We start from the raw sequence: 13,386 nt of genomic DNA, 5'->3' as shown, positions 1-13,386 counted from the left end.
TAGGCCCCTATTTCGGGACATTGACATTTTCTGGGTTTTTTTTTTTTACACTGTTGATCAGCGTTGCAGTGAACCCTTGAATCAGGATTTAGTGTTCCTCTTGGTTTGCCACTTGAGTAGTTTCCAAGTGTTATCCTATAGAAATCTTGTCCTCTGTCTGCAGTTTGAGATTTTATCTTTTATAGAAGCAATACAAAAGTCACAAGTGAGCCTCATGGGATGGTGGAAATGTTGTGTATCTTGATTGTGATGGTGGCTGCATGAATATATACATTTGTCAGAATTTAGCAAATGTATACCTTTATTTTATTTTTTTTTAGATTTTATTTATTTATTTGACAGTGAGATCACAAGTAGGCAGAGAGGCAGGCAGAGAGAGAGGAGGGAGCAGGCTCCCCGCTGAGCAGAGAGCCCAATGGGGGCTCCATCCCAGGACCCTGAGATCATGACATGAGCTTAAGGCAGAGGCTCAACCCACTGAGACACCCAGGCGCCCCCCAAATGTTACTTTTAAAATGTCAGAATTTGTCAGAATCTAGCAAATATGTACTTTTAAAATGGGTGCATTGGATTGTATGTAAATGATACCATAATAAAATTGATTTATAAAAAAAAGGAGTACTAATATTAGTAGAATTTTTTTTTTAAGATTTTATTTACTTATTTGACAAATAGAGATCACAAGTAGGCAGAGAGGCAGGCAAAGCAAGAGAGATGAGGAAGCAGGCTCCCTGCTGAGCAGAGAGCCTGATGTGGGGCTCAATCCCAGGACCCTGGGACCACGACCAGAGCGGAAGGCAGAGGTTTTAACCCACTGAGCCACCCAGGCGCCCCAAATGTTAGTAAAATTTTAAAAATCTTTCCCCTCACCAGTAAAAAGGAAAGGGATAGTTGAGTTTTTAACTAGGAATAGAGGGTGTTTATGATATAATAAGGAAAGTTAAAAAACACCAGGTACCTATTGAAACCAAGGGCTACTGTTCAAAAAAGATGCTATCTAAAACTCTCTTTTTAGTTAAAATCACAAGTGACTCTACCTGGGAACCCTCCTGATGTTCTACTCAGTCTGATAAGGAGATAAAATAGTTCCAGAGGTGGAATTCCATTGTGGAAATTTTTCTGCAGCCCCTTGTCATCAAAGTCGAACATCAGCTGACTGATCCCCATTCTGCCTTTCACAGGCAAAGGAGAACGGTTGATGGCAGTGTTGTGCATATTTTACGACTACATGATCCATTCATGGTGGCTGAAGTTACACATTTGCCTCTGGTGCACAAGGCAAAGGAAGGGTCAAATCTCACCCCAGGGTTCAGCTGCAGCTTTACTGTTGCGCAGGCTTCCCCCCTCCCCCCAGTCTCCTGTTTCTAGCCCACAGACAATTTAGGTGTCTGGTTATCAGTGGCTACTTTTTTTTTTTTTTTTTTTTTTTTGAAGTGCTTACAAAATTGGCTTATTGGCAAGAATTTATCTTCAGGATATCCATCCCTTATTTTGCTTCCTCCTTGTCCTGGAAGGAACAAATGGCACCTGCTTTTTAAGGAGTCTTGGGTGAGTCACCTAGGTGGCTAAATCAGTTGAGCATGGTCCAAGGGTCTTGGCATTGAGTCCCTCATCGGGCTCCCCACTCGGCAGGGAGCCTGCTTGAGATTCTCTCTTCCCACCTACCCTTCCTCACCCCTTCTGTAAAATAAATCAATCTTTATAAATGAATGAATGAATGAATAAAATAAAGGGGCCTTGGCGCCTGATGCCTGAAGGAAAGTGGAGTCGGTGAGCAGAGAGGTGTGGCTGCATCAGCACTGTGGCCTCTTCAGGGATCAGCTTCTGAATCCACACACCTGCTTGATGACATTTTGGACATTGATCTTGACCTCTTTCTCTCCCCTTTTAAAGATAAAGACCTGTTGTGAGCACATGCATTTCCCTTCCGCTTACTTGATTTGCCATGCTTTGATATAAGACCATGTTTATAGTATTACTGATCTGAATAACCCGCTTGTCTCACATTTTTGTTGCATGTTCTACACAGGTATTTAAACTCTTTATTTTTAGTTCTGCTGGAGAAGAAGTAAGCTGTATTCATTCTGATGTTGGTTATACTAGAAAAGGGAAGCTTAAGATCACATGGGGTCCACTGGCCCCAGCTAACTCTCAAAACATATGGGATTTTATTTTAGAGTTCTCTTGCCATTGCTTTTTGTTTGTTTCAGATGAACCCAAACTTAGCAAACCATGTTTTCCCTTTAACACATTTCTTTTATATAGATGTCTTATTTCTTTGTCGCTTGAGTTTCTAACTCACAGCAAGTAAATAGAGCCACTTAAAATCAGTGTCTGTCTTTCTGTGCGTACGTCCCCCTCGCTGTATTTGTAGCTTTCAAGTGTTGGTGTACAGGTGTTTCTAGTCTCTGAGGGGTGTGGCTTTGCTTGCTTTCAGGCTGTGATAATGCCATCATCATCTGGAATGTGGGGACAGGGGAAGCCCTTATAAACTTGGATGATATGCATTCAGATATGATTTACAACGTGAGCTGGAACCGGAATGGCAGTCTGATCTGCACAGCTTCCAAAGACAAGAAAGTGAGAGTAATCGATCCTAGGAAACAAGAGATCATTGCTGTAAGTATGCTTGGGATAAAACCCCCCATCTTGGTACCACTTCAGTGAGTGTGAACTTATTAAGTCAGGCTATAGAAGCCTTGCCCCTGGTCAGCGGAGCCTTGTGTGCAGACACTGGACCGTGAATCCACAGAGCCTTATATAGGCTTCTGCCTCCCAGCCACCCTTCAGAGTTGGACATTCTAGCATTTATACAAGTCTTCTCTCTCACTTGGTGACCATTTTTCAAAAAGAAACAAATTTTTTATCAGTTCACTAGAGGCCTTGAAAATTCACAAGTCTGGATCAGCTAACCTAAACAGTTAACTGCATTCCTGGCTTAGTGCTCAGTACAGATCCCCGCCTCTTCCTGCAGCCATCGTCAGAGTACCTCACAGAGATGCCGCAGGTTCTCTTTAGCTCAATATTTCAGTTTCTGCTACTCAGTAGGCCTCAGCAGACAGAAGGTGGTGGGCATTTGGGACTTGAGCTGGGGTTGAAACAGCAGGTGCTGGATCTCAGAATGTCTTGCATCAGCCCCGGTCTCTGGTCCTGCATTTGCCTCACTCTGGAAGGTGCTGGTTCTTTGGCAGTTTTACCTCTTAAGAGTTAGCTGGCTGTTGTGACTAGTGCTTACTGAGCACTGGGGACTTGCCCGGCTTTGCACCAAGTGCTTTCTCCATCGGAACCTTCCAGGGCTCACTACTAGTGCACTCTCAATGAACAAATGAAATTAAGGAAGGGGGTTAACTGAACTAGACTTCCTTCTGTCCAATGAATTTGGTGGAAACCATAGGGTATATCCAACTTCCAGGTTATCCTCTTGAGAAACGGACATCTGGCAGTCCTTTCATGTTTTTTATTTTTGCAGGGCATGGACTTGGGTTGGCAGTAGGGCATGGTGAAGGAGTGAGGCTTTTGAGTCAACTCCTGGCTGCTTACTCACTAGCTAAGGGACCTTGGCCAAATTACATAGTCTCTTTGTTTTCTCATCTTGGGAGGAAGCTTACACACACACACGTGCATGCCTGGTAATCTGAATGGCATGGGGAGCATGGGTTGGATTTAGTGTATGAGCCCCCACTCTCCCACCCCACTCCACCTCACCTCACCTTTCTTGCAGTTTGAATATAATATGCATATTATTCTTGGTCCCCCAGGAGAAAGAGAAAGCACATGAAGGAGCAAGACCCATGAGAGCCATCTTTCTGGCTGACGGGAATGTCTTTACCACTGGTTTCAGCCGCATGAGTGAGCGGCAGCTGGCTCTCTGGAATCCGGTATGCCCCTTCCCAGCCTTTCCACTGGTTTACACTTGAGCTTTCTCTCTTTTCTGAGCAGGTCTTTGGGTGGGTAAATGGATTACAGGATTCTTAGTGTAGTTACCTGAACTTCTGCTGATCTTAATTGGGTGGACATTCTCATCCTCACCGGAGACTTAGTGCTTTACATGTATTACAAAATGCGTTCTTGATCCTCTCAAGCAGTCTGTGTTGACTGCATTTTTTAAAAAAGAATGCACAAAAAAGCCAGTGTTTGGGACTTGGGAAACAAGTTCCAAACTTTATTTTATAAAGAATTTGATCAAATGTTTAAATCAAAATAGTCATACTTAAGAAAATGTTGAGAATAGCATAAGTGAAAAAATAACAAAACTGAATACACAGTATGATCTCAGTCTCTGTGTGTGTGTGTGTGTGTGTGTGTGTGTGTGTTGGAAGGAAGGAAGTAGACAAAAACGGTCATTGTTTTTGCTACCCACTGGACTGTGGGATTATGGAATATGGGATGATTTTTATGGTCTTTCTGTAACTTTTAACAAAGAATGTGTATTTGCAATAAGAAACATTTCTTTTAAAAAAGAAAATAGGGTGCCTGCCTGACTCAGAGTGTGTGACTCTTGATCTCAGGGTCATGAGTGCAAGCCCTACATTGGGCATGGAGCCTACTCCAAAGAAATACATTTTTTTTAAAAAGTAAAAAGAAAAAGAAAATAGCTACAAAGGACAAGGGCCGTCTGTCTCATCTTTGTCATGGAATCACACCAGTGTGTACATTGATGTTGTCAGATTGACAGTTTTCAGTGGGTTGGAAAATTGATATTTATGTGTTTGAGTTGGCATTTACATGTATGAATATTATATGTGCATTGTTAAAGCTTCATTACTCTAGGAAATTGCTCACGTAATTAGGGATAAAAGAATGATTCCCCTTGTAAAGTATATGTATACAAATACATATATTTGTATCTTTTTCCCAGAAAAATATGCAAGAACCAATTGCTCTTCATGAAATGGACACTAGCAATGGGGTATTGCTGCCCTTCTATGACCCTGACACCAGTATCATTTACTTATGTGGAAAGGTAAACAGTCATTTTAATGTTTGATATTAAATTTAATCTTGTAGGAGGAAAAGTATCCTTCAGAGATGTAGTAGATGCACAGTGCCTTATATCATTTTAATATTTTAATTTCTCTGATTTCTGTGTGTGTCTTAAGCTAAAATAAGGACCAGTGATTTTGGTGTGTTTTCAGTCTTGAGACTGGACCCTTTGAACTTGTCATTTGTGTGGTGATAACATACTGTGTTCAGGACTTCTGACTGCAGCAGGGATGGGGCTCTGGTGCTGGGGCAGATGCTAACAGGGATAGCTTTTTTGCTCAGGCACTCTAATGAGAAAAAGAGGACACGCTGATTGTCCTTTCACCTCTGGTGCCGTGGGATCCGGGATTTTAGATTGCTCTGTAATGGTGTGACGAATGAGTAATGAGGTCACTGCATCTAATGCAGAAATCCACCAAGGAGCCCTCCATTGGCATGTAGGTCCTTACGCCACATGCCACGGACTTGTAGGGAGAATAGTGCTTTGTAGGCAGGAGCTTTTGAAGGCCTCAGAGATGCTCCAGGATGTTTTTCTTTTTCCTGGAGCTCAGCATTAGGGCCCTGAGCTTGAAAAATATGTGGTCTGCCTACTTTCAGAAGGTGACACTTGTTACAGGAAGACCCCACACTGAAATCAGAAAGCCTACCTTACTGCCTTACAGTCTTCCTAACTACGGTGTTGCCAGATTGATGATGATGATGATTTCTTTTTAGTGGGCAGTAACCTGAAAGTTCCTTCTTCTTTCGTAGGTTCCGTTTTCCTTAGAATTTCTGTAGTTGAAATAAATGAATTAATGCAACTGGAGCTGTTGATGTATTTGCCTCAAACCTGTTAGATGGCCCCTTGCTAGGTAAAGCCAGAGATGTCTCCCTTCTCATAGTTGACTGAGCATGCTCTACATAGTCATAGATCAGTTGCTTAGAAACTGGGGTCTTGTCTGTTTCCTGGAAAGTCATTTTACTTCAGATGTTCACAGCTGCCATAGAGTACATCAAAACAAGTAACAGGAGCGGTTACCCAGATATTATTAACATGAGGTGGAAGGTTGTTTTGAGTATGCAGGAAACAGTCTGTGTTTAGCTTTTTCACCATTGTTTTAGATATTTACATCGTTGAAACAAGTAGAAACCATGCAAAATGAGAGCCTTGAAGGCAAGGGCATAAAACTGCCTGGTTATTTCTATCACAGGCACACGCATACATACCAAGCATGCTGCTTCTGGCAGGCAGCCTTGCCTTCATTGTTCAGGTTGGTGTAATTGTGTGACAGTTAGTTATACTTGGAGAGACTAGCATATACTTCAGATCTTCAGAAACATCTGACCTTTCTAAGCAAATGTGTCACAGAATTTGACACACGGTTACGAGAGAGCACTGCCTTCCGAAGTTAAAGGATACTCATGTTTTAGTGAGTATCTTAATTATGAACTAAGAATTACTATGAGTTAAGAATAATGAATTAAGAATGATTTAAGAGCTGTTTATTCTTAATGTTTCTGAATTATAAAAATCTTACTTTTTATAGTTATCTGATTGGCCGATGTCAGTGCCCTCCGGTCTGTGAACGACACCATTTTGTTGCCAATGAGAATCCATCACTGCCTTCTCCACAGTCCAGACTTCTGTTTGTTCTCTGAAGTTGAACTGCAGTTGCAGTTGCTTGGCCAGAGGTGTTAACATTTTTGCCCTGACTCTGACTTAGTGTCTAGGCTCAGTGGAGTCAAATTCGAGGCTTCAGCAGGAGGCGGAGGAGACCGTTTGAAGGACGTTCTAGCATCTGATAAGTGAGGGCGTGCTTTGCCAGGAAGAGCAACCATCATACCCTCTTCCTCTGAAGAGAAAGCAAATGGCCCCTGAGGCAGAGTCCCGGTTAATGCGGGGCTTAGGGGGAGAGAGACCCCACTTCAACCAGATGCTTTAAGTAACATTCAGCATGAACTTGTCTCTGATTTCTTATAGGGTGACAGCAGTATCCGCTATTTTGAGATCACAGATGAATCCCCGTACGTCCACTACCTCAACACATTCAGCAGCAAGGAGCCTCAGAGAGGGATGGGCTACATGCCCAAGAGGGGACTCGATGTTAACAAATGTGAGATTGCCAGGTAAAGAGTCGGTCTGGTCAAGTCTTCAGATTGTCTGTGCTGCCTGCTTCACAAGAGCAGTACCTCCGCCTGTCGTGCCTGGAGCCAGTCTGTGTGCCCTTTGTGGTCACGTGGACTTGGTATCTCGTTTCCTGCCCACACTTAGGAACACAGAGTTTTATTTACTTTTTAAGAAGATTTTATTTATTCATTTGAGAGAGAGAGAGAGAGAGACAGGAGAGGGCACAAGCAGGGGGAGTAGCAGAGGGAGGAGGAGAAGCAGACCTCCAGCTAAGCTGGGAGCCTGATGCGGGGCTTGATCCCAGGACCGGGAGTTCATGACCTGAGCTGAAGGCAGACTACTCAGGTGCCCGGGAACATGGACTTCTACAACAGTGAAGAACCTTTCAAAATCATTTACTTGAACTGTGCCCCTCCCCAGTCTTCAGACTGCATAACCTGTGGTGCATCGATTAGCTGAGGCGCACTGCGGACTTACGCAAATACTGTAGCCTTCATCTCTTGTCTTCAGGCTGAGGCTGTGGCCAGTGTCCCTGGGAGGCAAGCAGGGAGAGCCTGCCCCTGGGATGGAAAGAAGGGATGGTTTTTCTGCCCTGTTGGGGGACAAACAAGTTCCAAACTGAATTGTGGACCTCGTGGATCCTGTTAGAGAAGCCAAAGACCGATAGCTGGGTGTTGGGTTAACTTGATTCAGGAAGTTCAGCTGTGTTACAGAATTCCCGCCTCTCTACCCCTGTGGTTTTTTCAAAATTTTATATTATATAACGCTAGTGGTCTTCCTAGGGGATAGGCCTTTTTCTCCTCCTAGTCAACAAAAGATAGTCCCTGAGACTCATGAATGAATGACTGTCCATTTTAAACAACAGAATGACTAGCACTGCACTATCAGGCCTGTGGTCATACCACACATTTGTAGAAAACTATATTTCTTTTTTTTTTTTTAATTTTTTTAGAATTTATTTTAGAGAGAGAGAGCACATACAGTGGGACGGGCAAAGAGAGAGAGACAGAGGGAAAGACAGAGATCTCAAGCAGACTCCCCACTGAGTGCAGAGCCTGACGTGGGGCTTAATCTCATGATCCTGAGATCATGACCTGAGCCAAAGTCGAGAGTCAGGCACTTAACCAACCAAGCCACCCAGGTGCCCCACAATACTGCATGTCTAAGGACATCTGCCTAACCATGCTGTCCTAGTCACATAAGTAATACATCTTTGAAAAATAAAAATAATTTTTAGATGTCCCTTTTTATATTAATTAGTCTAAGTATTTTGTTTGTTTGTTTTTTAAATACATTTAACTCTCTATACCTGGAGTTAGTGAAGGAAAGCTGTCACAGATAATTCAAAATTATGGTATAAACCAATCTCATCAAAATATGGTTCAAAATAGATTGAATCCAAACTTAAGATTGACTCCAGTATTTGGGAAGGCCTTTATTTTACTGTCATCTAACAGTTTAAAAGTCTATAAGCACAATCATTCAGGACACCTCCTACGTAGGAAGTGTTTCTTGAGTATTCGTTAGATGCTGGGTGCTGTGCTGAACATGCTGCCGTTCTCAGTCCTTGAGCTGCCTGGCAGTCCCAGGGCAGTCTTTTTTTTACTGCCAAGCTGACTGTAGAGCTTCCCACTCTTCCCACATTTAATTTCAATTTTTTCTTGAGCTTTAGACATGATGTGGTTAACTTGGATGACAAAATTTTAATCTTAAGATTGTTTTCCTTTTTAAAAATCCTCTTTATGTTGACAGATGTTCAGTCACCTCTAGTTGGCAGAAGACCTGGCCTCCAAGTCATAGATCGTTGCTGTCTAATATTGGGTGTTTGCTCTCTCCTGACTGCTGACTTGGTGACTTCTCCAGAAGTGACTCATTGTCAGTGGTGGAGGTTCCACCTTGGCAGGTCAGCCCCCAGATGACTGGGGTTGGACCATCCCCAGAAGCACAGACAGAATTCTCCTGGGTTTTGTTTCTAGTCCACCATTTCCTAGCACAGTTTCTCTTGACTTCTGTCATTTCATCTGGAAAATAGGAACACAAAATGTACCTGTTCCCCTGGTAGATCTGCTAAGGTGATTGGCAAAGCATTTCGTATCCCATACAGCAATGTAGAAGATTAGTTTTTGGTCAGGAAGCCTGTTATCTGGCCTCCTGTTTCACTTAATACAACTTTGCCTTTATTTCCCCCTTGAAGATTCTTCAAACTTCATGAGAGGAAGTGTGAGCCTATTATCATGACTGTTCCCAGGAAGGTAAGTGCCCAGTTTCCTAGGCAATTCATGTTTAAAAAGATTTTTAAAATTCCAGGGCTGTCTTCCTAAGGATTTTCCCAAAATGTCTCTGTAGTCTGACCTTTTCCAAGATGACCTGTATCCTGACACAGCGGGGCCTGAAGCAGCACTGGAGGCAGAGGAGTGGTTTGAGGGGAAAAATGCGGATCCCGTCCTCATCTCCTTAAAGCATGGATACATTCCTGGCAAAAACCGGGATCTCAAGGTGGTCAAGAAGAACATTCTGGATAGCAAGCCCACTGCAAATAAGAAGTGTGACCTGATCAGTGTCGCCAAGAAAACCCCAGACACGGCTAGTGTGGTAAGGACTGCAGGAGCTGGAGAGTGAGCTTGGCTGGCTCAGGGCTTTTATTTATTTTTTTAAAGGTTGTTTTTTTTTTTTTTTTTTTTAAGATTTATTTATTTATTTATTTGACAGAGGGAGAGAGAGAGTGAAATCACAAGTAGGCAGAAAGGCAGGCAGAGAGAGAGGAGGAAGCAGGCTCCCTGCTGAGCAGAGAACCCGATGTGGGGGGGCTCCATCCCAGGACCCTGGGATCATGACCTGAGCGGAAGGCAGACACTTAACTGACTGAGCCACTAGGTGTCCCTGCTTGGGTATTTTCTTAACTGTTTCTCCCCCATGTTTACATTGATGTCTTATTGGGGTAGAAATGAAACACAAGAGTGTGGGGCTGCAGGTGCTGGGAAGAGAAGGTCCCAGGAAGGGGAAAACGTGGTGAGAGGGTTCAGGGGTACTCGGTGTTACGGAGAGAAGCATCTGGTGGTGAGTAAGACTTAGCAGCAAAGATGATCTTGGGCCTCTTGGCAAGAACCATTTCAGTGGAGTGGTGGGAACCCAGAGCTTGATGTAGGAGACCCGCATGGCCCCTGGGGGGTGCTGCTGCTGTTGGGGGAGAACAGGGTCTAGCTAGGGAGGACAGGGTGTGCGTGGGGAGTTGGTGAGAGTAGAGCAGGATCCCAGGGAGCCCTAGGAAGGGCAGTGAGTTGTCAGTAAGAAGGTGTGTGGAATGAAGAGCCAAGGTGCCTGGAGGAGCTGCTGCTTTGGCCGTGACTGAGGAAACCACGTGAGGTGCTATGGCTTGCAGGGTTTCCAAATGAATCACCTCCACCTGGGACAGACTGAGTCCTCTTCAGAAGAGTTCTAGCAAGCAGGGCAGGGGGTTTAGCTCCTAAGAAGGACCCTTCCTGGGAGATGGTAGGAGCTCTGTAGCTTCACCTCTGACCCAGGTCACATAGATTTTACTCCTTATGGTGGCTCAGTCATTAAGCATCTGCCTTCAGCTTGGGTTGTGATCCCAGGGTCCTGGGATCTGGCCTTTTTTCGGGCTCCCTGCTCAGTGGGAAGCCTGCTTCTCCCTCTCCCACTCCCTCTGCTTGTGTTCTCTCTCTTGCAGTGTTTCTCTCTGTCAAATAGATAAATAAAATCTTCAAAAATAAAGAAAGAAAGAAAGAAAGAAAGAATTTACTCATGACATTGCATGGGGTGGTTCGGCTGTGGGGCAGCCCTGGAAGGATTAGTCCTGTCCCACAGTTTATGTCCTGAGTCTCAGTGCAGGTAAGTGCCCAGGCACAGGGAATGGGTGCAGCGCTCTGGGAACCTGGTTCTGCTGTGGGCGGCAGGTGGACTGACTAGCTGACAGGTGGCCTTCTCTTGGAAGGCCCAGTTTGGTGCCTGTGGCTTGCCACTTCCAAAGTAGAAAATGAGATTGTATGCCTTATAAATTCTCAACTGTGGTAAGGTTTGTTTACTGTGTTTTAGTAACCTCTTGTCTCTCCACCCCACCGTCTTTTCTGGTTTCCTTAGCAAAACGAAGCCAAGTTGGATGAGATTTTAAAAGAGATCAAATCTATAAAAGACACAATCTGCAATCAAGATGAGCGCATTTCCAAGTTAGAACAGCAGATGGCGAAGATCGCAGCCTGAAGGTCCACCCCCAACCCCCAAAATGGGAGCAGGAACTTGTGCTTGGTAGCTGGTTGTTGGCGTGGTCCCAGGGAGGGCAAAAGGGAGGCACTGCCATTCGGAGGACATTCCGTGTCACATTTATCAACCAGCGATAGGCCACATTCCAGTAAGAACGCAATTCGTCTCCCAAATTTGCAGAAACAAAATGTGATTTAAAAGCTGAGCTTTTTATCAGAAAGCTTTTTTGATGTTTTAAGTGTTATGTGACTTGTCGAACTTTTAAAAGACAAAAGTGCTACTTTTAAAATCCCAGATACTCTGAATTTTAGAAAACCAACCAATTCTGATTCAGTGTCGTGCCCAAGTACCTTTTTTTTTATAAACAGGGACCAATGCCACATTGCTTTTTGTATTTCTTTTTTTTTAATGTTGCCAAAACCAAAAGTAGCTTTTTTTCCCCCTTGTATTTTGCTACTTTGCAGTATTTGTGTGTGGTTTTTTTTTTCCTTAATTTGAAAGGGACAGCACTGTGTATGTTTATAAACTAAATGAAGATATTATTTTGTATACACATTCATCTGAGAACAATCAGAGCAGTAGCCACATGGTGCTGGCTCGTTTGCAGCACAAACCTGGTCATCCTCATGACTACAGAAGGAAGACTTGAAAAATCACGTGGGTTCGCATCACCACCCTCTCCTTTAATGGAGTCTCTGATCAAAAAAGCTCCTATTGTATTGCTTCCTTTCTTTCCTTTCTCTTTTCTAGAAATTGGGTGGTTGTACCAGAATGGAATTTCACTTCTTGGTTATCCTGTGCTTCAGATGATTATAATCTAACCTAAACTAGCATGTGTTTCTCCAGTTTTGTTACACACATAGAATCTATTGCATTAATCACTTTAAACATCATGTTTCAGGTTTCAGTCAATACTTGACAAGGGTGCTGGGGACAAGAAGCCACAGAAGCCACTGTGGAGTGCTCCCTCTTGCCCATTTCAGCAGCTTGCCTAGCTCTTGAGTACAGTAGGGGACTAAGACCTAGGGAAACTGAAGGGGAGTGCGTACCCCCCCACCCCGTGATCCTCTGCTCTCCCGCACATCCCATGCTGTCCCTGTGCTGTACAGGAGGCAGCAGCAGCTCTCCCTGCACCACCGGAGCCCCTGCCCTTCCCGCGGTCTCATGGATGCAGCCACCTCTCTCAGGGCTCCCCCAGCCAGTCCTTCTGTCCTCCTGCTTTTCAGCCCTCCCCACATTCAGCTAAGAGGAGGCTGGAGGGCGCTATGGAATATTGAGAGTGAGGAGAATGGTCTAGCATGATGCAAGACCAGGGGGTCAAGGCTCTGCTGTAGCGGTAATGTGTACAGACCTGTCCTTTCGCACGCTCTCAACACAAACCAACCTGCCATGCCCCTCCAGCTCACACAGAGGCTCCCCAGATGCAGCGACTGAGTTCTGATGACCTGTTCCATTCCTAAGTTATCCTGAACTTCTCTCCCATTTCCATGTTCTCATTTTGCATGCTTGAGGAACAAGATCTAAGGAATCTCTGGGAAGGGCTGAGTGAGTGTGGTTGAACACGAAACATACAGTGCCAGTGGGCCTCCCCAGGGGCGCGCTCGTTCCTGTTCCTCCTGGTGTGGCATGAGACTGGCAAGGGAGCATCTGTAACGGAGCCAGGATGGAGGTGGAGTGTGGCGACATTGGGTTGGAATGCACAGCCGAGCTGGGGCTAATGTCCCTGTAGGACAAGTACCATGTTTTTACCCAGTATTGGGATTGCTGTCTCCACAACTTCTGAATGTTTGGGTGTGTGTGTGTGTGTGTGTGTGTGTGTGTGTGTGTGTGTAAAATATTGGAGTGGATAATGAGATGTAAGGAAAGCAGTAATCACAGTGTCTTATACTCAAACCTGTACATGCTTCTTTATCAACGTAATCTTGAGGACCTTCATTTTTAAGATTGAGAAATGTTTTAAGGTTCTGATACCAAATTAAGTAAAGGAAACTGTTGATGGTGGTGGAACACCATAGCAAATGTGGTTCAAAGAGAAGACAGAGGGCAAGGAGAAATTACCCTGATCTTAGTGTGTAGCT

At 44.3% G+C, this 13,386-nt stretch overlaps 1 protein-coding gene across 1 annotated transcript in view; it reads left to right on the top strand.

Moving 5' to 3' along the window:
• CORO1C (coronin 1C) overlaps positions 1 to 13,127 on the top strand; it is a 73,660-nt gene extending 60,533 nt beyond the window's left edge. The window contains exons 5-11 of the mRNA XM_059408619.1: positions 2,438 to 2,619; positions 3,759 to 3,878; positions 4,859 to 4,963; positions 6,944 to 7,089; positions 9,285 to 9,342; positions 9,437 to 9,682; positions 11,189 to 13,127. Coding sequence (XP_059264602.1) covers positions 2,438 to 2,619; positions 3,759 to 3,878; positions 4,859 to 4,963; positions 6,944 to 7,089; positions 9,285 to 9,342; positions 9,437 to 9,682; positions 11,189 to 11,308 — 977 coding nt within the window. The 3' untranslated portion in view covers positions 11,309 to 13,127. The remainder of the gene's footprint in view (positions 1 to 2,437; positions 2,620 to 3,758; positions 3,879 to 4,858; positions 4,964 to 6,943; positions 7,090 to 9,284; positions 9,343 to 9,436; positions 9,683 to 11,188) is intronic.
• Positions 13,128 to 13,386: the final 259 nt, after the last annotated feature.

This window comes from Mustela nigripes, chromosome 8 (genome assembly GCF_022355385.1).
Source record: "Mustela nigripes isolate SB6536 chromosome 8, MUSNIG.SB6536, whole genome shotgun sequence".
Lineage (NCBI taxonomy): Eukaryota > Metazoa > Chordata > Mammalia > Carnivora > Mustelidae > Mustela > Mustela nigripes.
Note: the sequence above shows the minus strand (reverse complement) of the source record. Positions and strands in the feature narration are given on the sequence as shown.